Consider the following 26,547-nt stretch of genomic DNA (forward strand, 5'->3'; position numbering starts at 1 on the left):
CAGGCTGCAGGGCCAATGAATAAAACACTAGAGGCCTGTCTGTGTTAGGGTCTGGACCCTTGTTATCCAGCATCATTACAGCTTTACACAGCAGTCACCTCACTAGCGCAGCCTTTATTACTGTGACCTTGACAATGGCTGCCTGTCAGAGAAAGTGGGAGGACAGAGGAGGAAAAGAGGAGGAGGCATAGCTGCGCCATATGCTGGTGTAAAGGAAATGATCAGAATGACGGGCGAAGAAGTGAGGCGGTGACGAGAAAGACGAAAAATAGACAGATGGCCGATTTGGCAGAGGAAGCAGAAAGATGGCGAGGACACAGATTGATGGTGGCTGCCACTCACCGTTGCCTGAAATGATGAGGTCATGCGTGCGAAAGCTGTCCTGGACGTGTGACAGTGACAGTGTGGTGTGGGCTAAGAGGTGGTACTTCGGGCCCCTGTCAACACACAAGAGTGAAGAGAAGAATTTAATTTGGTGTTTGAGTATGCATGTTTGCAGTGAGCGATGGTCTCAATAAATATCTGCTCTCTGAAATGACAAGTTATTTCCAATCCATTTTCTGTTTTTGTATAAAAACGATAGATATTATATGAAGCTAAACTTACGGTACAGAGGGAACTGGCAGCAGGAGAGGGGCTCCCCCTCCGTTGCTTACGGGACTACACGGTCCAGGCTCCATGGCTGCCCGGAGTTTCTTCCCAGCTGATCGACCCAGTGAAGAGCTCAGCTTGCTGGCCAGTTTCCTTGGTGTGCTGCCTGCAGAATAGTCGTCCTCTGAGCAGCAGCTATACAACTCAACCCGTAGCTCGAAACCCGGGCTGGCTTCACTACTGCAAGAGAAAATGCTCATCATCACCATCTCTTTAACGGTCATTTTAAAAGACTAACTAAGTGCATCCACTCGAGTACAGTGCTTACTTTCACATACCTATGTGCTTCATGTGTGCTCTTTTATACCTCTCTTGTATAATATTTTGGGCAAAAATGTTGTACAGTATTCATGAGCCTGGTTCTGCTGGAGGTTTCTTCATGTTAAAAGGCAGTTTTTCCTTCCCACCGTTGCCAAGTGCTTGCTCGTAGGGGGAGATCTGATTATTGGGGTTTTCTCTGTATTATTGTAGGGTCTTTAGGTCTCTAGGGTATTGTAGGATAATCCTACAATATGAAGCAACTGTTATTGTGATTTGACACTACATAAATAAAACTGAACTGGCAAAACGATTGTAGTTTGTACTGGATTGCACTTTCAGTTACTCGCCAACTAAATTTATTTGAATTCTAAATACCGAACATAAAATTGGCTTAACAATCAGGTGTTATAGATCGCCCTCTCATTGGTACTTACAGTGTATCAAACAGTGTATTTACTAATTGTTCAACTTTGGATGTACAACATTACAAAACCATATTAATACAATATTAAACTACTGGTTTTACTACAGTCTTCTGTGATGGTCACAGATTATATGGCTGTTCGGTTATAGGACTGACAGGTGACTTACAATACGATAGTGTTGTCAAAGCAAATATCGGTGAGTGTCCGGTCTACTATCACCATGTCTGTATCAAAGATTTCTTCTCCCAGCTGCAACAGGCAGAACACCGCACATCGATGAAGCTCTACAAATGAAAATGTAGAAAGTCAGAAGAGAAGAAGAGGAAACACTTCTACATAACAGTGCATTTTTGAAACACTTCAGCAGCTTTCATTTACTTGCATCACTTTAAAAATCAGAGCCAAAATGGCAATGCAGCAAACATTAAACTGTTGGTTTCAGTTTAATGGTCAGCTGTGCTAAGAATTCCTGGGAAATAGTGAACAGTATTTTGAAACTAAACTACAGGAATCTTTGTGTATGTGAAGATTATATTTTAGGACAGGTTTCACTGTGATTATAGATAAAACCTGAAATCTTTGTGTCTAAGAAAACCATCATTTCCATAACACCAGTGAGAAATTATGAAAGAAACTACAACAGACAGACAGAGTTGGGGCAGACAGGCCTAATCTCTTCTTCTCGAGCAGTTTGATTAGAAAGTTCCAGGAATCTACCCATAAAAATCAAAATTTGACCAATCTCCACTTAAAGGTCACCTTCTTGTACACTGATATAATGATTTCAGTGTTGCCGCTATTTTGAGACGGAACAGTTTGTTGTTTTGAATGATTGCCTAAGGTCAGCGAGACTAAACAGTAGTTTTCTGTAAGAAAAGAAGAGTAGCATATGAGTGGGGTTTTTTTTGTCAAATTCCTAAGGGCTGTGTCCATTGAGGCGTCTGAGCGATGTCCACGTTTCAAAAATAAAAGTGGATGGGTTGCCGCTCTTACACACTAGAGGAGATCCAGTGAGCACCGAAGAGGCACCAATGCCTCTGGGAACAAAACGAGCTTACACGAAACAATTTAAAAATAGCAGCAGCACTGAAATTGGTCTAGAGGTGAGCAAGGACTTGACATTAAAGAAAAGATTGGAAAATTTGAATTTCCCAAGATTCCCAGAACCCTATGATCGCACCTTCACCCCACAACCTCATATTGGGGATAATCTTGTATTTCTTCCTCATAAAACACTTTATAACTGGCACTGGTAAGTTCTACTCGCGCTTCCATGTAAACGGCACATTGACACCTAATGTCCCACACTTCATTGCGCAATTACTATTCCAAGTATGAAATCAACACTCCTCACTAAAATCTGACTGGACAGATGAGAAAGGAACACACTTTGCTCCTCCTTGCCTCAGTTTATGTCTCTGTGTGCTTAATGACCTTGACTTACAGCCTCATTAAGCTTTGTTAAGAGACTACTACTACCTGTCTCAAGAGTTCATTTCCATGCACAGGTCATGCAGATTAATTCATTCGAGTTGCCAAGGGAGAGGCTGAGCACTGAGACTATTATAATGACGGTATGGAGGTTAACACACATTAAATTTATCTAGAGCAGGTGGGATAGAAAATGGCCAATATAAAAAAATTTCCATTGTTAGATTCTCAGCGCTCTATTGAATTTTATCACAAAGACAATTTAATACGAGCAGGTTCACAGGAATATTCCATAAGACAGAAAACTAGAGTGGATCCTTAAACGCACCACAGATTTTATTTGTTTTTGGCTTACAGTTCTCCCATCACTACTAAGAATGAAGCGCTTCATTGCCTTCGTGATTCTTTGTAATAGCCAGGAGGCAAAGCAATCCAGACAGGACAGTGGGTCAAGTTGTGCTTCCAGGAGTAAAGTAGAGAGATAAAGCTAAAAAAAACAAAAAAGCTCCCAATGACTGTGAAGATCATCTCTAACAGCTGCGACTAAAGTCGTTTTTGCACATGCATTGCACCCCTGAATGTTTCTAGGCAATATTAAATGAATCAGTTGAATTGGAAATTAAACAGCCTTCACTGTGTGAACTCCCCCAGTAAGTAGTCTAGTAATTAATGTCTGATTGAGCCCATGTGAGAACTGGGTAGATCACTGACTAGAGAAATCACAGTGAGTGAGTGTGTGGTCCATACCCAACCCACTGAGTAAAGCAGCAAATAGCATATTTCTAGTGCTGAGAATTCATCTGACACAGAGCCTCCTGTTGTGTGCTGGATGTGAGAAAGGGCAACTTTGTACAGATGGATTTTTGCCACACTGTCTGGAGTCTGGGGTGTAAAAATGGGTACAGAGCAGAGAACATGTCACACCGCAATCCGTCCATGTAAGCGTTTTCACCCGGAAGCGAGAAATAAAAGGTCATTTTCATTCTAGAGTCTCAATGAATCTCACATCTCCCCGCCCCATTATTTCAAGGATTTCAGATACAACCGCGGAAGCAACCGAGGGCTACTTTCCACAGAAGCTGATTATTAATAAATACTGGAAGTATAAATCATTCATAAGTCATCAATGACTTTCTTCACACACACACACACACACACACACACGCACACGCACACGACTTCTCACCTCCTTTGTTCTTGAAGTACTCCGTGTCTTTCCACATGAGAGGGATCCGAAGATCTGTAAAGACAACAGGCTGAAGATTAGACAACAGAGGACCAATTGTGCCTTTCTTTATAGTCATGTGAAAAAGAAAGCTTTCACAGGACCCTCAATAGCCCCGTGAAAAATAAAGTATAGCCATACTGATGTCATAGGAATTAGGAGGATAAGTAGCAGTCAGGTGCTGCAAATCAAATGCACTTGATTAGTTAACCATCAGCAAGTGTAGATGCCTCTATGAAAACAGAAGTTTAGACAGTTTGCAGGTCTGGAGCTTTCGGGTGTGTGCTAACACACAACCACTGTCTTCCCAGGACTGCACGTCCCAGCAAATTCACCCCAAGGTCAGAGTATGCAATGATGACAGAAACTGGAAAATACCTAAGAGCTGCATCTCAGACTCTACAGGCCACAGTTAACATCTTAAATGTCAAAGTTCATAACCTTAAAATTTGAGAAAGACTGAACAGGTATAGCTCATTTGGAAGTGTTGTCAGGAGAAAAACACATAGCTGTATAACACAGAATAGGATTGCTAAAAGTGATTCCACAAGCTACTGAATCATGGGAGTTTCTTTGCCACATGACTGTAAATATCCTGCAATAACAACGGATGCTCATATTAACCAAGTCGCAAACAAGGCACCAATCACCAGTGCAAACTTCAGGTTGCACTAAGCGCTCAGCTGCAGACAAGTTTTTGGGTCTAAATGAATTAAAAGAAAGAGGATGTCGCTAATGCGGTCATCTCACAGCTCCAAATGTGCACAGAAAGTTCGCCTGCTGTTCAAATCTTCCATTTATGAGGGACTGCCAGTTGGAATAATGTGGAATTTTATGGCAGGGAGCCTTAAAGCGACAGGAGCTAAAATAACTTGTTCCAGACAGAACTGAACTGATGAACCGAGGGGCTGCATGAAGCCCCGGTTTACTGGGAATAATGCAATTTATTGTCACAGAGTTTAAGAGTAAAAATATGGAGGATTTTTATTCTTAAGAATCTCAATAAGCTTCTTTTGGCTGCTCCCTTATTCACAAAGCGTCACCATAGCAGGTAGCACCGCATGCTTAATTTGGCAGATTTTTACCCTTCCTGATGCAACTGCAAAGGCATTTGTGCCACATCCCGTGACTGAATCACGGATCATTCGCTTGCTGGGTGAATGTGTAAATCATTACAATAATGCTTTTCAAAATGTCTTTGTTTACTTACATTGCATTCTACAAGTAGACAAGATGACAGTAAAATTTGATCTGACTGTCTTGATCTCCAGAGAGATTTTTCATCGATGTGGTGGACAGCAGCAAGTCAGAAAGTACAAAGTAATTTAAAAATGAAACATCCGCTATTAAAGGCTGATGAGAGCAGCTCGGCATTAAATTACAGCAATAAGAGGAAGCTTAAATTTGATCCATTTCCTCCTTTTACTGCTGGTCACAGTCTCTTGGCAACAACAGTGCCACATTTAAATGATAAAATAACTTTAAAAGCTTTCTCAAAATCTTCCAAAATGCTGGGAAAATTTCCACCCTGAACCTTCTCCAATCACTTTTCTCTCAGAAATAAACGCTTTTGTCTATTTCTCACCTGAGATGGCGACTTTTCCTTTACATGGGAGCCTGTCGTCCATCGGCCCTGCATCTGATGATCTGCGTGTGACTTTCTGCATGACCTGAGCCTCCTTCATCCTCTGCAGTTCTGACATGTAGGCCATGATACGGGTGCTGCATGTCTGTAGACTCTTTGCCGCTTCCAAAGCCTGGTCTTTTTGGGAGCAGGCAGCCAGCAGCTTGCAGGCTCCATCACGCATTCGGATCTCATGATCAATCTTCTTCTGAATGTCGCTGTCCTGCAAAGATGAGAGCGGGACAACAGGCATTTATGAGTAATGAAGACCCATTTGAAAGTGAGGTACACAATAGATTCACTTCTCACTGATAGACATTTTAAAAAATGATGTTTTGGGAGAAATAAAGGCACAAAAAGGGTTAGAAATGACAACTTCAAGCAAAGAGTCTGTTTGCATTAGTTTGTGTATGTGTGTGCATGGCCTTTAGCCCTCTTAACAATGAGCCCACACCCCTGCTGAGCAGACACGTCCATGTTAAATCATTTAGTGCAAAGTCACTTGGCATACACTCACACAGACGGAGCGGTAACTCTCAAGTTGGGAGATAAAGAATGAAGCCGTCAAATGCTGAAAGTCTGTGTCCCGAAGATACCCCCAGATACTCAAATGTGCACATGCGTACTTTGCAATTTTAAACTGATTTCAAACAGATTTCCTAAAGAAAAAACAGCACTGCGCTATCAAACTAAATCTAGCCAATGTGCTTTAAGAAACCTGTCACATGGGTGTAGTAAGAAAACGAAAACAAAATAAACCCCCAAACTTTAACTTTGTTCAGAAATGAAAACACAATGTAGATACAGTACTCACAAGTATTCACAAACACAAAAATAAACGCAGGAATCAAACGAAGCTCAAGGAAAAGAAAAGTTTGACTAAGCTTAAGGGTTCATGCTAATCCACTCGGCCTGCAAAAGCATTTGTGTAAATTCCAGTTAAGAAGTATAGAACAGTAAGGTTATCTTTAAACTGAAAACAATCTGTTATTATCATTATTATTTTTATTGTTGAGCAGATGGTGTTCAACCTCTCCCTGACTGCTGAAGCACGTGTGTGAGAGCGTGTCTGCTCGCCATCTCCGGCGATACATTAACAACAATCCGCTGTCCTCAAATATAACCTCTAATGCTCCGAGCGCTCTCTGCCTGATAAATGCCTCGTCCTTTCTCCGCTACTCCAATATTACTCATTTATCTTCTCTCTCTGTCTGATTCCTATGAATTTTTTATTCTTTTCATTTAAGCTTTTATAATTCACCTCCTCTTAGACCCCATCCGTTCCACTCCACCGTCCTCAATCGGCTTTTCTTTCTTGTCCTCCACATGCTCTTTCTCCTTTCTACCTGGCTCTCTCTCTCTCTTTAAGAATAAGTCACTTTTGTTCAGCAGAGAGCCAGTGAATTTGATTTCAATGGGAAAGTTTACATTTGGACGCAGATTCTCGCTGGACTGCACTACAACCTGAGGTTTTGTGTGATTAACCGCTGCACTGAAAGAAATGCTTCTTAGGATATGACCACATTGTTTCTGCATGGTGGTAAAAGCTATACTAGAAATTATAAATCATACATGAATTAAATAACTCCTTGCCTAGAAGAAACCACCAAAAACACTGTCTATCATAAGCGCTCCAGCAGTACTTGCTCCTTACTTGCTACAGTAACAGGATATCACATTAAAAAGGGATGAATGTGAGATTTCTCCACAGAAACACTCTAACAGAAGAACTATCAGGCACAGCAGTGAGATAATGATCACTCTAGAGTCATGCACAATCTACACTGCAGCTGTTAAACACAACGTGGCTAAACAAATAGCCTCCATCATTAAATGAACGCTTTTACTGCCCCAAAAACAATTACAGCACTCTTGAAAAATCAAGGTGATCAAATTATAACAACAGTATAAACATAACAGTTATCAACTGGATGACTATGAGGTACAAGAGGAAATTTTAATTTTCAAGGTCAAGCACTGTTTCATGAGCATTTACTTTGCAGCGGTTTAGGCAATAACGGCTGCGTGTTGAGTTATTTAGAGGGGACAGCAAATTTACACTGTTATACAAGCGGTACACTGACTACTTTACATATCTTCAGTGTTGTCCCATGAAAAGATATAACAAAATATTAACACTGAAAATTGATTGAAAATAAACAAATAGCTGAAGGAACTATTGCCCAGGACCACTTTAAAAAGGGAGTGGCTCAAGACATTTGCACAATACTATACTTGGCATTAAAATGCATGTGAAAAACAAAAGAATTTGCAGTAAAATGTGACATTTTATGCCAAACTTTCCATGATACCAAGTGTTCTTGATGCTTGAGATGCCTAATGTAGACATTTCACTTATTTATCATAGGTTACAGGTTATATGTGAATGCAGGCAATGAGTAAGTTAGTGATAAAATTACTGCATCTTTTTTATGTTATATGGGTAAAGCAAAAAAAAAGGAAAAAAGAAATTTGGAGTGACTCTTAAAGAGTGAAAGGCCAGTGTCCTTGTTAGCAGTAATGCCACAAACCACACATGCAGCACTAGACGTAAGCTTGCCTGGACAGCTCTCAAGAATGCATACACTCCCATAAAAACACACACTCACACATGCATAGGGAGCAAAGAAATTGTCCAGGTCGGTGCAGTAGATCTTAGAGTGACCTGCTGGGAGGAAGTCCTGTATTTATAGCTGCTAATTTAACAGGCTTTTCCTTCTGGGGATCTCAGAATAGAATTCAAGCAGCCTAGATCCACGTCTAATCCAGAAGTCTGGCTCTACGTCAGGCCAGTACGGTACAAAAAACAGACTGAGTTCAACACTTAACAACACAGACATACACACATGCCATAACGAATCGACATTTTCTTATCATGATCTTTCATAAATACTCAGAGGCGTGGACAAACACAACCTCGTAAGCTCACACGCGCTGTGTGTTCAGAGCGGCAGGTGTTAGACCAGTGGGCATTTCTGACTGCCTGTGATGATGGCAGCACGGACAGAAGAAAGAACGAAGATGAAGGAAGGGTGGTTAGGCGAGAGGGATGCAGGGCATGCTGAGCATCAAGCAAAGACACAGACGGGAAGCGGAGCCGTCAGAGGAAACAGGGAGAATCTTGAGGAAAACAGCAGAAAAGAGGAACAGAGACAAAAGGAGCAGATATGTGTTGACAGGGTGAAAGGTGTGGGTGGAGGACGAGAGGAGAGGAAACTTTGAAGGGGAACTGCAAGAATTGAGAAAAGTAACAAAAAATGTGATTATATTTTTAAAAGGTTAGGTACAAAGGATCCCGGTGAGGAAGATGATGAAAAACTGAAGGGTTGATGGAAAACAAAAGTGGCAGCTAAAGAGACAAAGATTTGGCAAGAGGAAAAAGGTGCTTGTTTATATAACAACTCTGCTGTAGATGTAATTAAGCAGAAAGCTCTGTGAATGAGCAGGGGTGAAGAGGGAAAAAAGAACAAGCATGAATGAAGACATGAGAGTCTTTTCAAAGCTCAATGGTTAAAGGAAGAAAATCGCATAATTAAGAGGTTGGCCATTTAGATGTTGTAAAGGTATGTGTAGCAACAATGTTAGAAGCTCTGTGAGGTTTAGTGGTGCTCGGGGCTAAATGCTACCAGCATGCCAACCCTAAGAAAGCATAAAGTTTGCTGTGTAATGCATCTCAGTTTAAGACGCTCATATTTGCTGATGTGCGGAGAGGAAAAGACAAAGAGCCTGATGCAAAGCAAAGCTGAAACAGATGGGAAATAATTTAGTGTTGTAGCATTTAGTCAACCTGAGTACATAAATAGGAATTTTTACTTGTTATACACCAGACAAAACATCAAGGGAATCACCAGAGTGATTAAAAATTACCCCAAGGGAGACATAAATATGCGCACCAGAATTATGTATCCAGCCACACAAAGCTGCTGGCTCTAGTGGGTGACACATTTTTCTCAAAACCACAGAAATCAATCTGATTGCGGTATTAGAGGAAAACACTCCATGTTCAAAACAACAGGATTCATCATGAATGTGCTAATCTGTCCTCCAGATGATAAGACATTTAATAAAGGTAAGAGTAAAGTGTGACCTGCTGCTAGCCCTTTGTAGATAGATTTGGTTATCGGTGATGTTTACAGGGTTCATCAAATCATCTGTGGAAAATTTCATGGCCGTCCTTCCTGTCTAAATATTTCATCTAGACCACAAATTGTTTTTCCTCAGATTGTAACTCTGCTGGGTTGCAGATAATTGTTCGATAATGGAACTATTTAAAAGCGTCATTATGGCACACACAGTATATGCATAATGCTAATGTAACCTTTCAGAAGGTAATTTGATGCCTCACTGGCTACCAGATGGTCACTTTCTGTCACCTCTCTGTCCCCGTCTGGCTGTGTTGATCCTCACTTGCGTGTCTGTGGGTGTGATCACAGAGACACCAACACGCACACCTACACAAACAAGCAAAGACACACGCGCTGCTCCGGGATTTGACGCCCCTGCAGATGGTGTGTAATGGTTTGTTTACGATGTGCTGTTCTGCGTGAATAGCCTTTCCTGTTCAGATCGCTGACCCTTGACCTCTAACCTCTATCTCTACACAGGCCAGACGGCCGTAGTTAAAGCGTGGGATTAGACCTAGGGGTTAGGGTTATTACATAATAATTCAAACAGCCTGTGGGTGAAAGTCACGCAGGGCAGGATGAACAGTTAATACTAGGTCGGGAAGAATTTTCACAGGTAACAGCATGAATCCCTCTGCTTAATTATGCTAAAACGCTACGCACATATATTGAGCATATCTAACTGTCAGTGTGTTAGAGCGCTAATGCTAATATTCAGTGACCGCTCTGCCCACGTGCAGACTCACAGAGCTGCCAGCATGGCTGTAATGTGGACCCTGTAGTCTTGTTAGATTACTGCATCCCTAGCATGTTCACAGTGAAGCGTGGGATGTCTGAAACATGTAGTATATACCACAGAACTCAACGAGGATACCAGCAGTAAATATTGTCCTCCTGCTCGCCTCACCCTGTAAGGGGATAAGAGTACACAAAGGCGATTGTGTAAACTGGGATGGAACGAGTATCCTTCACCAGTACAAAGAATGATTTCTCTTAAGACCACTGAACCATACCACCTTTTCTTTCTTTGCTGACTCTTAACTCCTTGTGAACGAACACCACAGCTGACTGGACAAAGAAAAAAAGGTTAGCAGAAAAGGGAAAGAGGCAGATTTAAAAGAGGTGGTGGTGATAACTGTGAACAATAGCATCAGCAGGACTGAAACACACACACACAAACAGGGAAATGGTATTGTGCAGGCACTCACAAAAACACCCACAATCTGTTAATCTTTATGGCCACAGACTTTCATACTGACACAAATGTGCTCTGGATTTATTACACACACACACACACACACACATCCACACAAAACCCAGGCTAGCAAATTCCTGACCACTCCCATACGTTGGGACTTTACTGACCAAACTGCTGGCTTTCAATTAGCCAGCCACAACTATGTGCCTCGCCTTCCTCTCCACCCTCTTCCGCTACTTTCCCTCTTGCTTACCCTCTTCCTCTCCCACACCCAGAGCATGGCTGTAAGCTATGCTAAGGATGGAGACAGCTGACAGGGTTAAAAAAAGAGGAAGAAAAAAGTAAGAGATGAATGAAGAGAAGTAAAAAAAAAAAAAAAATCAATAGCAAATCAGTTGAGAGAATGAAAAATGAGAAGGAAGATACAGACATAGGGAGAAAGGAGTTTAAAAAATTGAGGAAGCAGAATGGCTAGACTGTGGATAAATGCATAAAAGTAAGTGTGTTGGGATGTTAGGGAACCAGAAGGCAGTAATAGCAGACTTCACTGTTATATTTGTGTACAGACAAATACCAGTGCACATGAAAAATGCATCCCATGCACATATGTATGACTGTTTACATAACATGTAGACTGGAGTAAGATTAGGAGCAGACAGGAAAAAAAACCCTCCAAAAAACAATCCCAAAACCAAACCTAAACCACTGAAAAACAATGACTGCATTCATCAGACAGTCTTTCAGAGTCCAGCTGGTGCAGAGAAGCCACAGCACAACAACACTGAAGGGAACTGGTTTGGCACTGGTCGGGAAAGATAGAGAAGCAGAAATGGGTGGAGTGTATGCTGCTTTTATGACAGTGAAGCTGGCTACAAAGCAGTCCAAGCCTGTTCCATTGGCAGGACGCACTTAACACTTACTCACTCCCTGGGCGCTCACTTGAAGCAAAATGCGCCAGTGTATGCAGGTCTAGGTGCCAACATGCTGATGTCATCACAGAGGTGATTTGTTATGGTGTTGCTCTTATAGCTTAATCACCACAAACTCCCTCTCTTCCCAAAAGCTTATGCATCCAATTATTTGCCAAACAGCAGAGACCGTTTCATCTCTGCTCGCACGGAAAACTACATGCGTATCTGCGTGAGCACTGCGTCTGTGTGTGAGACCGTGTCCAAGTGACTTTGCAGCCAGCTGTTCTCACACAAAGGCAGTATGTTATACTGCAGCTGGGTCCCTGCGCAGACTGGGTGGAGCCAGAGAAGAAAGTGCTAAAGAAAGAAATGATATGCATACGCCTGTGTCCTAAATCACGCTTTAAGGTGCAGGCATATGCCTGCTTTGTATGCAAAGAACCAAATGCAGGCGCATCACTGTGTATTTGTTCTATCGGTGCATTCTGTACTTGCAAGTGTACTTGTTTTTTTGGCAACCTGCCCTAAGGAAAACAACGTTGGAGTGAATTTTGGGCTATAAAACAAATTTGTTTGGAAGTTCAAGAGAGTGCAGGGAGCTCAGAGTCTGCCAAGCAGTGATCATTCAGCAATTTATAGAGACTCTAGAGGTCGACTGCTCTTACATGGCTGTGCACACTAAACCCGGGATTGCATTATTTAAAAGTCAGCATATAGGTGGTGATAACAGCTGGATATATATGTGCACCTGCATGTCGGACAGTGTATCTACAGCATGCGTGTGTGTGTGGTCTCCCAGCATGTAAGTAACAGGCCTGCACAGTATAGATTTGTGAAAAACCTCACACAGTTTCCAGACCAGACTCGTAAATAACCGCGGGCTGGAAAAACAGATATACATTCATCACGCGGGGTACTTTGTTATGAATATCGGCAACACAAGAACACTAATAACAGCAGCACCCCCTCCTGCTTCTCTTCTATTTCACTTCGTCAGGACCAGAGGGAACAAAGTGGGGCGCATTCAAAACACGAAATAATGCCATGTCCCGACACAAATGAGCAGATTGTAAATCCGTTTAGATTCATAAGCCCAAATCTAAAAGCAGTGCTACAAAAACATTACGAAAAAACTTCTGTTGTTAGGGTAATAATCATATTCTTGGGTAGTGCTTCAATAAAATGAAGAAAACACAATCTGCATGTTTAGAATTAGGAGAATTAGGGGACAGACCAAGAAGCCTTCTTTCCGATCAAACAGTCACAGAGGAACCCTAATGATAGTAATTGGCTGACTGAACTGTCTGGCAGCTGCAGGAAGCAGTTAACAAATTACAAAAAAGCACACACACTCAGCAAAAATTGTAACTGCATCAGGGACACCTTATCAACACAGCAAGTGTTGTGCACTGCATGTTGAAACAGCCACTGACTATTAAGTTGACACATTATTATTAACCAAGCTGGCTTTTCCTGTAAACCAAAGACCCCGGCAGAGAATGAGAAAAAAAGGGGTTGGAAAGAGGAATTGGTTTGACGCAGGTCTTTTTAAGCAAATGATCAAAGACTACTCTGATGTCTTTCAACGGGAGGCCTCTGCCAGTACATATCGAAGTGGGGTGATACAGGAAAAGGGATTTAATCCCTTTAACAGACCCACATGAGGCAAAAGAAAAAAAAGAAAAAGAACGATGTGACATTTTAATCCGCACCGTGCAGGAATTTTTCACGTGTTTTCAGAGCCTGTTCGTTTCCCATCACCTGAAGTTGAGGTTTGAAGAGAAGCGTTAGTCTGTGAACGGAAGTTGGCTGTGTTACTTAGCGCTCAAGCTAATATATGGCTGTGAAGGGCCTGAGCGAGGAAGGTGACACAACACTTTCCCTTGAAAAACATTCATCTGAATCTCCTAAGAACTTTGGCGTGTGCGTGCACATTTGTTATGCTGACTGATGGCTCTCAGAATGACACATTACCTCACACCCCGGATGGGTGTGAGAAAAGGAGGAGAACGCAAGGACAGGACCTAGATGTGATGTGCACATTTTCAGGTTGACAGGCTAAAACATTTGCCCTCTTTTTTCACGTTTGCTGTGTCTGGTCAACAGACATGATTTACTTGAATCGGGTGTTTCGTTTTTTCAACCTTTCTACGACGCCCTTCAGTCTGTCATGAGATGGAAATATTGTATGGCTGTAATGTTTATGAGGTCACAGGATGGAGTATTAATCTGGGGGTGGGTGGGGGTCACTGGGACAAATGGCAAATGAGGAGCAGCTTAAAGGCACAAAGGGAGAGTTTAGAAGGCCAAGAGGTCACAGTAGCAGGTTACTGAAAGAGAGAGGCACCTCCTGCTGGGTCCCATACCATTAAGCTTCTTTTCATCCTCAGCGTGGGTGAGGGGTGACTAGTTATCTCACTATTAGAAACCAATCAAAACACTCGAAGTGAATTGTGAAGCTCTCATTAGCTGACTTTTGCAAATCCCTCGAGTTTCAACAGCCGTGCACATTTTTGGAGATACACACTCAGTAATCCAGAGCTTTCCTTCTCTGAATCAGGACGAGGAAATCTGGGCTAATTAGCTCAGCTGGCCTAACTAGCATTTAAGCCTGACAAACACTCCCCCCTGTTGTCTTGCGCTCTCTTTCCTGTACAGCAGACACGCACGGGGTGATTCAGTTGAGTTTTATGCATGCGGGGCCAAGACCATACTAATGTGGGTAAATCTGAAAAGTGAATGCTTCTAGCCCTCTACTTATTTAGACTATATGCCTGCATGTGTATATAACCTCATGCGCCTGGCCCATGTGAGATCCGATCGCCACTTAGGTTTTATAAACTAGAAAGATAAAGAAGAAGACATGCTAACAAGGCAGAACAAATGTGCCCTCCCGTATTTGTGTATGTGTGTCCGTGAACCACTATCGACGAGCAAGAGCTCTGAAATGAGTTCATTATAATATTCATGAAGCTGCTGGATTACTGAGCTGACTTAGAGAAGAACTAGATATCACTACACTGACCCTGGCTCTTTGCCCTGAGGGTGAAATGACCAAAAAAAGGGGACAGATGAGGCTGGAAGCTGTGTGTGCATGTGTCAGTGTGCAGGGGCTGACTCTAGCTTTTAAGATGATAAAAAGAGGCACTATGATCTACCTGCCTTTACTATCTACTGTAATATATAAATAAATAGGTTATGTTATGAGGTATCCTTAATTAACAGCATTCTGAAAGAGCCACACTCCAAGATCCAAACGCTAAGGGAGGTATCACAGATAGTAAAAGCAGTATTTGTTTCAGTGGCTTGATTAATGAAAGTCATATCAATGTCATGTGTCATGGGAAACACATGTAAAGTGAGAGCCACTTACAGTCCACGAGCCTGCCTGTGCGCCACTTTACAGCACTTACAGTCTGCTCTGGTTTCTAATGGTCCACATTAACCCTTGGAGTCTCCCTGTGCATGTGTGCACACAAATGTGTGTCAGTTTAGTGACAGACAGTGAGAAAATGAGTCGGGAAGGCAAGAAGGCGGATAAGGGCAACTGAGATTGAAAAGCGAAAAGAACAAGAGCACGAGGAGCATAATTAATCGCGGGAAATGCGCCCGTGTCCACGTGCGCTTCTTATCTCTGCCGTACAGAACATCTTCAACAGACTAGTGGTGTGGCGAGGTGTTCGTATTTACATCCATACACACGAAAGCAGTGAAAAAACTCAGTCATTTACTCAAGCATTTATCTTCAAAGAGAGAATCCACAAGGAGACAGACAATTCGACAATTTATTTAGCTTGAACAGAACATTGTACGGCCTTTTTCTGCTGACATGTAAATCTACTGGAAGTAAACGCACGCTGAAACGCACACACACAAGTCGGGCTGGACTGTGTTTCCCAGGCTCCTACATTAGTGCTCACGTTGAATCCCATTTGTCCTCACATCCTGTCAGCAGGCATTTATCTGGAAAGGTTAGGTGCACTATTCTCAATGTGCACAGACAATTCAGAAACATTTTAGCTCACTTGAAACTGATAATAATGATGCTTTTCCAGTCTTATTGACATCACAGAGTGCATGCTGCTGCAAGGTACAGTCACACATTCTTATACACACATGATGAGCCGGTGATCAGACCACTACTCAGAGGACAACCTGCTCTACATCATGAGCCACAGCTGCCAGAAAAAGAGGACGTGGCCACGCTCACTGCTTAAAGACCTTTGATAAAATACCAGACAGCCACTTGTGCTGGTATTCATCCAAGTTAAAGAAGAAGTGATGGAAGTTCCTTAGTAACCACTGCAATTGGTTTCAACTGTAAATTGCTCACAGATCTCCATCTGAGAAAGGTTTCCTGTCTTGTTTAGAGTAAAATATGGTTTTAAACACTGAAACGTAAACATTAACTTGATAATTCAAACTTAGGGAACATAGTTGGCTATTGGCCCAGTATATCCAAAAATATCAGAACTGGTTAAGCTGTAAAAAGACAGAGGTCACGGGTCACTCACTGCTCAAGGCTAAAGTATTTATGGAGGCTCTACTCCAGTCCACAGAAACCCTCGTACAGAGAGACAAATACATGCATTTAAATACATTACACAGCTGATAGTAGCAGGACATTTCAAAATTAGTAAGCATGTGTGCCCATCCTTTTTCCATATTACTTGCTGAGCAAAATCCAATATTTTCTATCCTCTGTCACACGTGTGAGGCACACAGACACAACATGTCTGCAAGATTTCATTGTAGCTCGCAATATCTTGTGAGCGGCACGATGTATGGGGAGAATGTGTTTACTTTTTGTGAGCGAGGGAGTCTAAATCTTTCATATTATTATTACTATCGATTCTATACAGCCGTGCTAGCATTTCATCAGAGGCTCATGGGAACGGGATGAAAGATGGATTATCCATCGCATGTGATCTCCACCTATCAATTGTGTATGCTTGTGCTCATTTTGCGGCCCCATCAGCACCACAAGAGCAATTCCTCTGAGCAAACATAACCAAAGAGTTGACTGACTGCGTAGATGCAGAGAAAAAAGAAGACAAACAAACCTGATAAGACAAGCTCGTCCTCTCCCATGAATCATCAAGCTCTCGTTCTCAACTTAGTTATGTGACCTCTGTGTACATGTATCTGTGAGCATCACCATTTCGCAATGAGGCTCCGTACACAGTAAGCTGCCATTTTGCACCTTCAGGTACATAATTTATACCTGGTTATGGTATGTCATTAGCGAGCTATAATGGTGAAAGCAAACTGCTGCTCTACTGAAAACATGCTGCCTCTGCATAAAAGACAGACAGGCTGTGTTTGCTCAGAATATCGAGCTTCTCTCAGACTCTAAGGGGCAAAAAAGATCAATTAATTGGCTACAAGCTGTTATTATATTGGCATATGAAAATCCATTGGTTTATCTCTAGTAGCAGGAAGAAGATGGCCTGTCAGGTAGGGATGTGTAAACGGCTGACAGATCAGCATCTGTTTCCTTAGACAGACGTGATAGATGGACGTGGATTGGGCCTGACTCTGATCCACTTGTCTGATGAGCTTGTCTGATGAGCTGTCTGGGATTTAGCTCTTTCCTCAATGACCATCAATCCTGACAATCTCTTTCTGCATCGTGTGGTTATCACCCTTCCTTAATTGTCTGTCTCTTTGTTTACCTGCCTTACTTATGATTGTCCATCACACTTGTCCTCATCAACAGCATCTGCATGATCACACTGAACCACCTGTCTATTGTGTAACAAAAATACACGTCTTCCAATGTGATTCTTAGACTACACGGGTATGTGGCTGTGGATCAATCTAGTCTGATCAATTTTCTTGCGTTTGCCTCTTCTTCTTTCATTCTGGGGCACTTGTGAAGCAATTAAATTTGGAATGAAACTTACTAAGAGAGTGCTGCCATGGCACGTTGAGCCAGATTTAGAAGTTGCTTTGTTTAGCGTTCGTTTGGGCAATGAAGCCAGAATGCGAAAGCCAGAGAGGAGGACTGAAGCTGGCAAGAAGACTGTGGGAAAGTAAGAAACCCCGGGAGAGAGAGAAAGGGTGTATATGAATGAGTTGGAGTTAAAAGATCTATAATTGGGTGGGCGGCAAGGCAATATTGTGGTGGAGTACGGTATAAGTGGCTCATTTTTCTTACAATTTCTTAGACAAGAAGCTCAATGAGAGAGGTTTACTCTCTCACACACACACACACACACTACTCCACAACTGCTGTCGTACTATGGAGTACACAGAGTAATGGACTGCAGTTCCCCCCTGTGTTTCTCTCTTGCAGCCTCACCTCCTATAGCGAAAAAGCAATGGACAATATCAGCACTGGAAACCGAATGACCTCTACTGCAGGCGCACAGCAATCCAGAGACAGGCCAGCAAGGAAATAACATGTGACTGCAAAGGTGAATGAGGACTGGGAGGGAAGTGGAAAAAGGAAAGGCAGGCAGATACAACCAGAAGAGACACTGGAGATTCACATCTCGATAGAGACAGCGAGAGAGGGAGATATAGAAGGCTGTGGACAGGCAGAGATTTGACTGCAGAGAGCTCCTCTGCAGTAAGTGGTTATTGATCGTAAGACAAGGGCCCAAAGATTCCTCGGCTAGGGAAATTGCACAGGATGCTGAATTTTTTCCTCCTTGTATAAGAGCAAAGGCGCTGAAAAGCACAACACGATATGCACTTCAAAGCAAGAAGAATCTGTTTAAGATCAGCATATAAAACTGTACATCAAATAGCAACATCCATAAAAGATTAACAACATTATTTACAACATTAATAACAATAATGAAACAATCAGCATGAACTCTGTGCATTGACGGTGCCACGTGGGCACTAAGGAAGAACTCTGACATATCTGTGACCTTTTCAGTGCTAATGATCAGAGATGGCTGTGGCTGTAACAGTAGTCAGGACAAAATGAACACATACTGCTTTGAGCTTTATATGCACTGTGTGTGCACAGACACACACAGAAGGATGTCAAGAGTGGAAAGATCACATCGGTCTTGTTCTTTCAATCCAGATATGAGTGATGCAGGTGACCTTTGAAATGAAAATCTAAACACACACTCTCTCTCACACACACACAGACAAAAGGAAGCAACTTTTCACGTAACCAAAGTGAGGCCATGAAGAGAGAACAATGCCTCTGTTTTGTTGATCCATACATTGACATCAAGTGGTCTTATCAGCCTGAGTGTGCCTGGCTCTCTGTACTTAAAGTATAGGATACTGAGAAAAGCTTTTTTGGTACTCATACTCCATGTGTTATTTTATTTTCCCTACGGCTTAGTCTGTGTGGAAAGCATGGTGAACTAAAACAGAAAAAAAAAATATATATATATATCTATATATACACACTGTGTATGGCATGGAGTCCACACCAGTCTTTTTTTTTACAGAGATGTGAAAACATTCACATGTGAGGGCATTCTCAAAGCCCATGTTAAGTTTGTAAGTGTGGCTAATTCTGTCCTGCCAACTCGAGCCATTCAGGAAAGATTTGTTCACAAGTGAAGGGAAAGGTTGATGACTGGGAGAAGTAAGTCATTACTGCAGTCAGTCTCACAGTTGTCATGTTTCTCTCACTCTGAGAGGCTGGGTGATGCCACTGTGTTGCCACAATAATATATTGAGTTGCCAGCCCTAGTAATAGTACACACAGTATCATTATACAAAAAAACCCCAAATAAAAACAAGTGATGTATTGCTTTTACTAATGAACAGGTCATTGAGCCCTTGGGAAATGTTGTTATTTTAATAATAACTGTTCCCATGGCCGAACGCCTACCAGTTAGGGACTTGTAGCACAATCTTATGATCATTTGTAAACTTCTACTTACTGCCAATCACTGTTTACTTTGGTACATACAGTGTTTATTATTTCAATATTCTTCAACACGTTTAAAATCATGGCACCAGAAAGAGCGATGTTGGAAAAGCATCACGTTATCAACACGGGCTTCTTCTTTAGGGCTCGTGTACGGTCATGTGGGTCAAGCCAGAGTGTAACTGGGCTATACAAACAACAATTTCAATTCCATCAAGGCAATCGCTGTCAGCCTTTCCACAGTAAGCAAAACAGCGAACCTTACCCTTTGATTCTTTGAGTTATTCATCCTAACCAAAGAGAAGCACTCCGCTCTCCTCCAACTCTCCAAACTGGAAGCACGGGGGCTTTACGCAACAGCAGGGTCCGTTTAGCGTCTCGCACACGCACAACGTGAAATACCTCAACTCAGTTTTTCCCTTTGAGGGACCTCCATTTATGGGCAAGATGAAATATCCACTGAAAAGCCGAAAACAGGTACCGCTAATTGGCTTTGGAAGTTTTAAGGATCCGCGCAGAAACCAGAAAGCTCGCTGGTTTTGGTGGGAGAACGAATGGCGGTCATATGTTTGAGCCCGTCTGCGCCGTCTTCATTCCCGTCACCGTCTTCATTGTCGCTGTCCGAGTAGCTCCGCTGCTCCACTCGGGACTCGCACACACACACACAACATCGCCAGCACAAGGGAAGGATGAAGACTGACCGGCTGATGGACCAACCGAGAGCCGCTTCTGAGGAGGCGGGTGTGTGTGTGTCTGTGTGTAGCTGCGCGCAGAGAAAAGTGAACTGTCATTTTAAACCTCCGCGGGTCCCTTGGGAGCAGCATCACAAGGACACTGCCATGGGGTAATGACAAAAAACGACTTCCGTATTTGCCCCCACCAAAAAAAAAAAAAAAAAATGTTTGCGGGAATTTCAATTATTATAAATGACTTGTTGGCCTATAAGCTGTTGGCTTGTAATAAAAGAATATTTAAATAAATCTGTCAGACATATCTCTAAAAAAACTGTTCAGCAGTTTGTTGTCATGAAATGCAGAGGCCTCTACGCAGACACGTATTTCTTTTCCAATGGGACTCTTCCAAAATCTTCCAAAATATTTAGGACTAACTGACAAGAGCAGGATTTTTTGGCAGCTCCAAATTTGGCCAAAAGTTAAAGTGGGTTGTAAGTGTGTTCGTAAACTCTAACGTGGCTGCTTTGTGCCTGCACCGCCTACACGGTGGCAAAGAGATTTTTTCTCTTTTAAGTTATGACTCAACTTTTTTTTTTTCACAAGCACTGTCAATATGCTGTTTTGGACTGTTGCACAGCACAGACAAAACATCCATCTTCTCTCATGTCCTTGCTTCAGCAATTCAAATAGTGAGTGGTTATAAGAGTCAGGATACATTAATAACAGATTTTTCAAGAAAGCAGAATAAAGGAAAAAGTCACACAAATCCTTTGTTTTATTTTATGAACTGCTTGCAAAGATTTCGAGGGCACGAAACTGCTGCTGCAAAACCTCCACAGAGCTGAGACATACTGACAAATGCAGCCTTTTTAGTTCAGCATATAAATGGAATGGATTTCATTTATATGCAGCAGGTCACTCTCTGATAAGAGGCACAGTCACATTTATGTATGCTATTAGAACATTATGCAATACTATTTAGTATTAAAAAAAAAAGTACTACAGACACTCTACTACTAGCATACCATAAATTATTGCACTAATGAGCTGCTTAATCTTAACTGTAGCTTGAATTTTTCAATAAAGGCATCACAATGTGGATAAAATAACATTAGCTGGCAGCCAACACAAGCAGACATGCATGTGTAACTCCACTGACAGAGCAATTTATCAATTTGGACAAACTAAAAAAAAAACAAGTATGGTTCTCCCTCTGCATTTTGTCTTTGCATGCCTGCCACTGCCTTTGCTCATTGCTTAACCCATGCAGGCACTCTGGGAAGTTGTGGAGCAGCGGAGCGCATCACCTTGTCAGCTGATGATATATGAGAGTGATTTGTGGGCCGACGGAAATGGAAAACACAGATGAGTCCAGCCAGAATTAGGTGTGGGAATAAAGCGAGGGTGCATCGGCTAACTACTGAGTTAGGCTCCAGGAAATCCACGCTGCTAAACTAATAATAGAACGTTCAGGATGTTTTTTATTTGTTAAAACACAAGGAGGATATTATGAAACTGTATATCTGCAGGAAATAAACAGAGATCATCAAAAGTGGCCCTAGTTTTGTTTTAATATTTTCCGAGATGCCAGAGCAGTGGATTGGATACAGTCTCGGGGGAATGAAGACAAAAAAACGCAGTTGTTTTGTTATGTGTTATTTGTGGGAGGGCTGAGAAGTGGAATGAGGCATGCAGTCAGAAGATGCAACAGATGACATGTAGGAGGATTGGGATGGAGGAAGAGAGAGTCAGTCTGTGGGCAGTCTTGGCTAATAGCAATAGAGCAACAAAGTCCATTCCAACAGGGCAATGATGCATCTGTGCATCTGGATGGGGGACTACAGCTCTTTAGCTCTAGCTGAGGACATTTGCTGTGGGAGCAGAGGACACCCCCACAAAAGCCGAATGCACCACGTACCAAACAAATATGTGACCATACCCATACTGTACTTAAAATTTGCCTCCAGTCCTCTCATCTCTCTGTGAGTTTAGTCTCGTGCAACAAAAACAAGATGAGCCTTGATAGCGTAACACTCAGAGCTGTAAATATCCCACAGTTAATCAGATTAAGATTTAATCAGCAACTAGCTGCGCAGGAGCCAGCCTTAAAAGTTGCTGTCTGGGGCAAATTTTCACTCGCAGTTGAAAGGGAACAACAAACATGAGTACCAGCACCAAAACAATGATGCAAAGATTTAACACATAAAAAAAAAAAAAATTAAGAAAAAGGTTAAACTGTGCATGTTTAGCAAATGGCAGTACATACACTGAGTATGGCAAAAGATAGGATGCTCACAGGGTCAGGTTCAGCTTTCTAATGTTGCATAACTCAGACGGACCAGCCGAATGAATGATAGCATTTGTGTCATTACGCTGCATTTCACAGGATGAGAGGAAATTCCTCGAGCCAGACTGGCCTCCTCAGCTCTCTCCCTCTGTGATCCAAGCACTTCCTATTGACTCTATAACAACAGCCCTCATCCCCAAACAAGTATTTCCCCTCCTTTCTGCCGTTACTGTATGTCCTCAGCTCCTTTCCTTTCTGCCAAGAGCCTTTTATAGTCGTGCATCTAATTATAGAGCAATTTTCTGGACGTTCTCAGATTGATTTGCAATCTTTTCATCAGCTTGAACTAGAATGAAATCTTAATTACAATCATGGCTTAAAGGACGGATAGTATATGAAAAACAAAAAAGGATATTAAATGATGGTTGAGGCAGTTTTACATAGACTAACCCACAACATCCAACCCCATGAATAAGCTCTGATTTCTTTATTGCACGGTACCAGTAGTCACAAAAAAAATTAAGTTATTAGTAAGTTAGATGATTGTTTGCTTTGCTGTGTCACAGTCCTTATAGTCTATCATTTACCCAAATACTACTGTTCGTGTAGCTTAAACTAAACTGTAGCATACACAACTTTGAAATAGAAACTGCTGCTTTTGCTCTATTCTACCTAAATCAAAATCACAGCTTTATTAGGTTAAGTTTTAGTTTATTAGAGAAATCAAGCATGATGAATGAACCCCAAACCTTTTTTTTTCTTCTAAATATAGCAGGGAATTAACCAACTTCTGTTTTCAAGATGGTGAGCCTACAAGACCCCTGCTGGCCTTAAGAGAACATGACAACCTCTACAGACAAACGGGGTCATTGATCTGCTCCCAGTGTCAGGCTGCCTCAGGCACTGTATGGCTGTATGAAAGTTTGAGACCTTTACATGTTCAGTGTGATATTTTTCTTTCCTGAAAAACCTGATAGATATATATAGAGTCAGACATATGCTTTCACATAAATGCCAGATGTAGATCAAATATATATAAATTAAAGCTGCATATATGCAAATTGACATTTCATTTCCTTTTCTTAATTTGTCAGAAGTTTCAAAAGACACAGATAAAATGAGAGGTGGCATTTATTCATCTTTCATGACTGTGTATCTTAAATACAGCTGTAACAGTTATGTGGAGCTTCAGCAGCCTGTAAATCTGAGTTATATAAAATGTTATTTCAATTATTATTTTGCTAAAGACATAAAAATATTGACCCTGACATTCATTATCACTAAAACACCAGAAATCTAACAGCCAGCGTGATAAAACACACTGCCTGGAATATTATGCAAGTTGCATCAACAGTGATCGCATTCAGTTATATATACACTCGCTGTCAATCTTCATGGATTTCACAGCTTTGGTCACCAACTGTGAGGACATCAGCTGTGTGTGTTGTTATAGGCCTGAAATAGCGCCTCAGTGAACTGACTCGTGTAGTTGTGTAATAACCCAGTGGCCGTCTGTGCATGAGGACGTGCTGACCCATGACACAGTGCTTCAGAAAAGACTGGTTTAGGCGGCGTCTTCGGCAGAGTTAACTATCTGTCTCAGCCAATAATACTGAGACATCCTCCTCTACAGAGCCAATAAGAATCCCTCTCCACCTTCTTAGTCCTGGTGAGGATAAACTAGATTAACCTTTTCATCTCCTAAAGAAGATAAGATTGGAAACAGATATTGTGACATATGGAAACTCATTACCTGCCTATAACAACACACACAGCTGATGTCCTCGCAGTTGGTGATCAAAGCCGTCCCTGTGACATCAGTGTCACCGTCCACAGTGAAGTGAGTTTAACATCGCAGTTAACTAAGAGGAACACTGTACCGCGGTACAACCTGTCAAGCATGGTGGTGGTAGCATGATGGAAGCTTGCTGATGGCTACCAAAAGCATCTGGTCGAGGTGTGACGTGCTAAGTGACATTTAACAAAATATTAGTGCAAGTGTATGTATACATTTCACCCTGTGCAGATTAGAGAAAATCCCAAATAAATCCAACCGTGTGCACCCAATTTTGGTTTAAAGTCATTAAAAATGCATGCTGTGCAATCATTCACCCTAGAACAAGAACGGTTGAAAGAAATCATTAAAAGCCCCAAATTACCATGATATTCATGCCCATGAGGAGCGGATGTAAAGCTTTGATCACAACTGTATGCATATGTGTACGTGTAAGCAGGAAGGAAAGAGATTAAAACCAAAGATTTTAGAACAACAGCTCCAGTCAAATTCATCCAGCAGGAGTATATACACCCACCCAACACACACACCCTCCTATTATCACCCTGAGCTTTTGACCCCAACTACAAAACAGTAGCATGACATCATCTAGCTGGAGAGTTTCTTCCAGTGAGATCATCATGATGAGACACTGTGCTTTTTTTTTGATCTAGTAGAGTTTGTGTGGGACGTGGCTGGGGGAGGCATACAGTTCTGCCATGCCAATCAACACCCCTCTACCACAACAAGAGGCCCCATTCAGCAGCCTTGGCCCTCAGATCTACCTCAGTCTTAAGCCCCAGCTTCTGCTGTGTCCCGCCTCCAAACCCTGGAATTCCCCTATGCCTTTAGGTTTCCCTTTACAGCAGAGCCATTCATCGTCTACCCACAGAACCGAGACAAGCTGCATAAAACACAAGCTGGCCAGGTTGCTTTCTGTCATTTTACATTTGTATGAGTCAAACATTAACAATAAAGCAGCCAAGCCACAATCTATTATACTAGGTCTCACAGATGATGTGAAAATCAGAGTGCTAAATAGATCCCTCTTGTCCTTGATGAAGACAGAACTGTCAGATGGTCAGACAGCAGCTCTGCAAATGCTGACAGAGTTGTTCCACCTGCCAAACACAGACACCCACCAGCGACACCGCTTCAGAAGCATGCTGCAACTCAGTGGCAAAGCATCCTGCAGTTAGTAGTGATTCAATTAGGCACTTTGGACTGCTGTAGAAACACAGGGACACAAACTCATGCTGCTCCTGAAGAGACATCTTTAAGGGTTGTATATTAGTGATGCTAGTCATGCTTTCTGCAGGGGAATTCACACTGGGTAATGGATTGGTTTAATGGGGGTAACTGTTCACACTTGTTCTCCATCACTTTAAGCTTCCACCTGTTTGATGGAGCTCCTATTGCATGCAAGCAATTTTAAGACAATCAAAGATCAAAAAACAGCGATGCACACGATGGAGATAAATAAACTGAAGACAATCATCCACACTGCAAAGATCCCACACATACAGTACATAAACCTCATCAAAGACATAAAATAAATGGTCTGCAAGACTCATAAACTTCCACACAATAATGAACACCATGCAGACTTCGTCTCGCAAGCTTAAATTGTATCCATATGGATGCAAACACAAAAGCAACATCTACAGGCTTAATTAAACACACAACCAAATATTCTTTTTTAACGCAACGTATGCTCCCACCATCTGATAACCAGCCTGCGCCACCAGCCTGCGCCACCAGCCCCGGCACGCTCAGATGTTTTTAATTTCACATTTTACAAATGGAACACACCATTTTAAATACCTACGCTTGACACTGACTTGTGAGCTTGAATGCACAAAAAGTCAAGCAGAGATTCAAATCCAGTCTGCAGGCTTGAATCATGCCTGTAGTGGCAAGTTCAAGAAGCTCCAATTTTCTTTGGAGGATTAAAGAAAGGTGAAGCTTGAGGGCTAGATAAAACACAACGTGGGGGGAAAACAAAGCGACATAAGCTGAGGCGGTTGCGCAGACAGAGTGAGGCTATCCAATAGCTTCGGAGACAAATAGCAGGGATAGGAAAGTGAATGACAAAATAAGGCAGGCTTGAAAG

At 42.0% G+C, this 26,547-nt stretch overlaps 1 protein-coding gene across 5 annotated transcripts in view; it reads right to left on the minus strand.

Moving 5' to 3' along the window:
- The window catches only part of rtkna (rhotekin a), a 53,172-nt gene that overhangs the window by 5,433 nt on the left and 21,192 nt on the right, over window positions 1-26,547 (minus strand). For 4 of the 5 annotated variants that reach the window (XM_005729356.1, XM_005729355.1, XM_005729357.1 and 1 more), the window contains exons 2-6: window positions 5,579-5,840; window positions 3,955-4,008; window positions 1,504-1,621; window positions 607-831; window positions 343-437 (exon numbers count right to left, since the gene is read on the minus strand). In XM_005729356.1, the coding sequence (XP_005729413.1) occupies window positions 343-437; window positions 607-831; window positions 1,504-1,621; window positions 3,955-4,008; window positions 5,579-5,840 (754 nt within the window). Of the gene's footprint in view, window positions 1-342; window positions 438-606; window positions 832-1,503; window positions 1,622-3,954; window positions 4,009-5,578; window positions 5,841-19,964; window positions 20,555-26,547 lie in introns of those variants that run through there. The other variant, XM_005729358.2, reaches the window with a different exon arrangement.

The sequence above is a fragment of the Pundamilia nyererei genome, unplaced genomic scaffold (assembly GCF_000239375.1).
Source record: "Pundamilia nyererei isolate P.nyererei 1_Seehausen unplaced genomic scaffold, PunNye1.0 scaffold00033, whole genome shotgun sequence".
NCBI lineage: Eukaryota > Metazoa > Chordata > Actinopteri > Cichliformes > Cichlidae > Pundamilia > Pundamilia nyererei.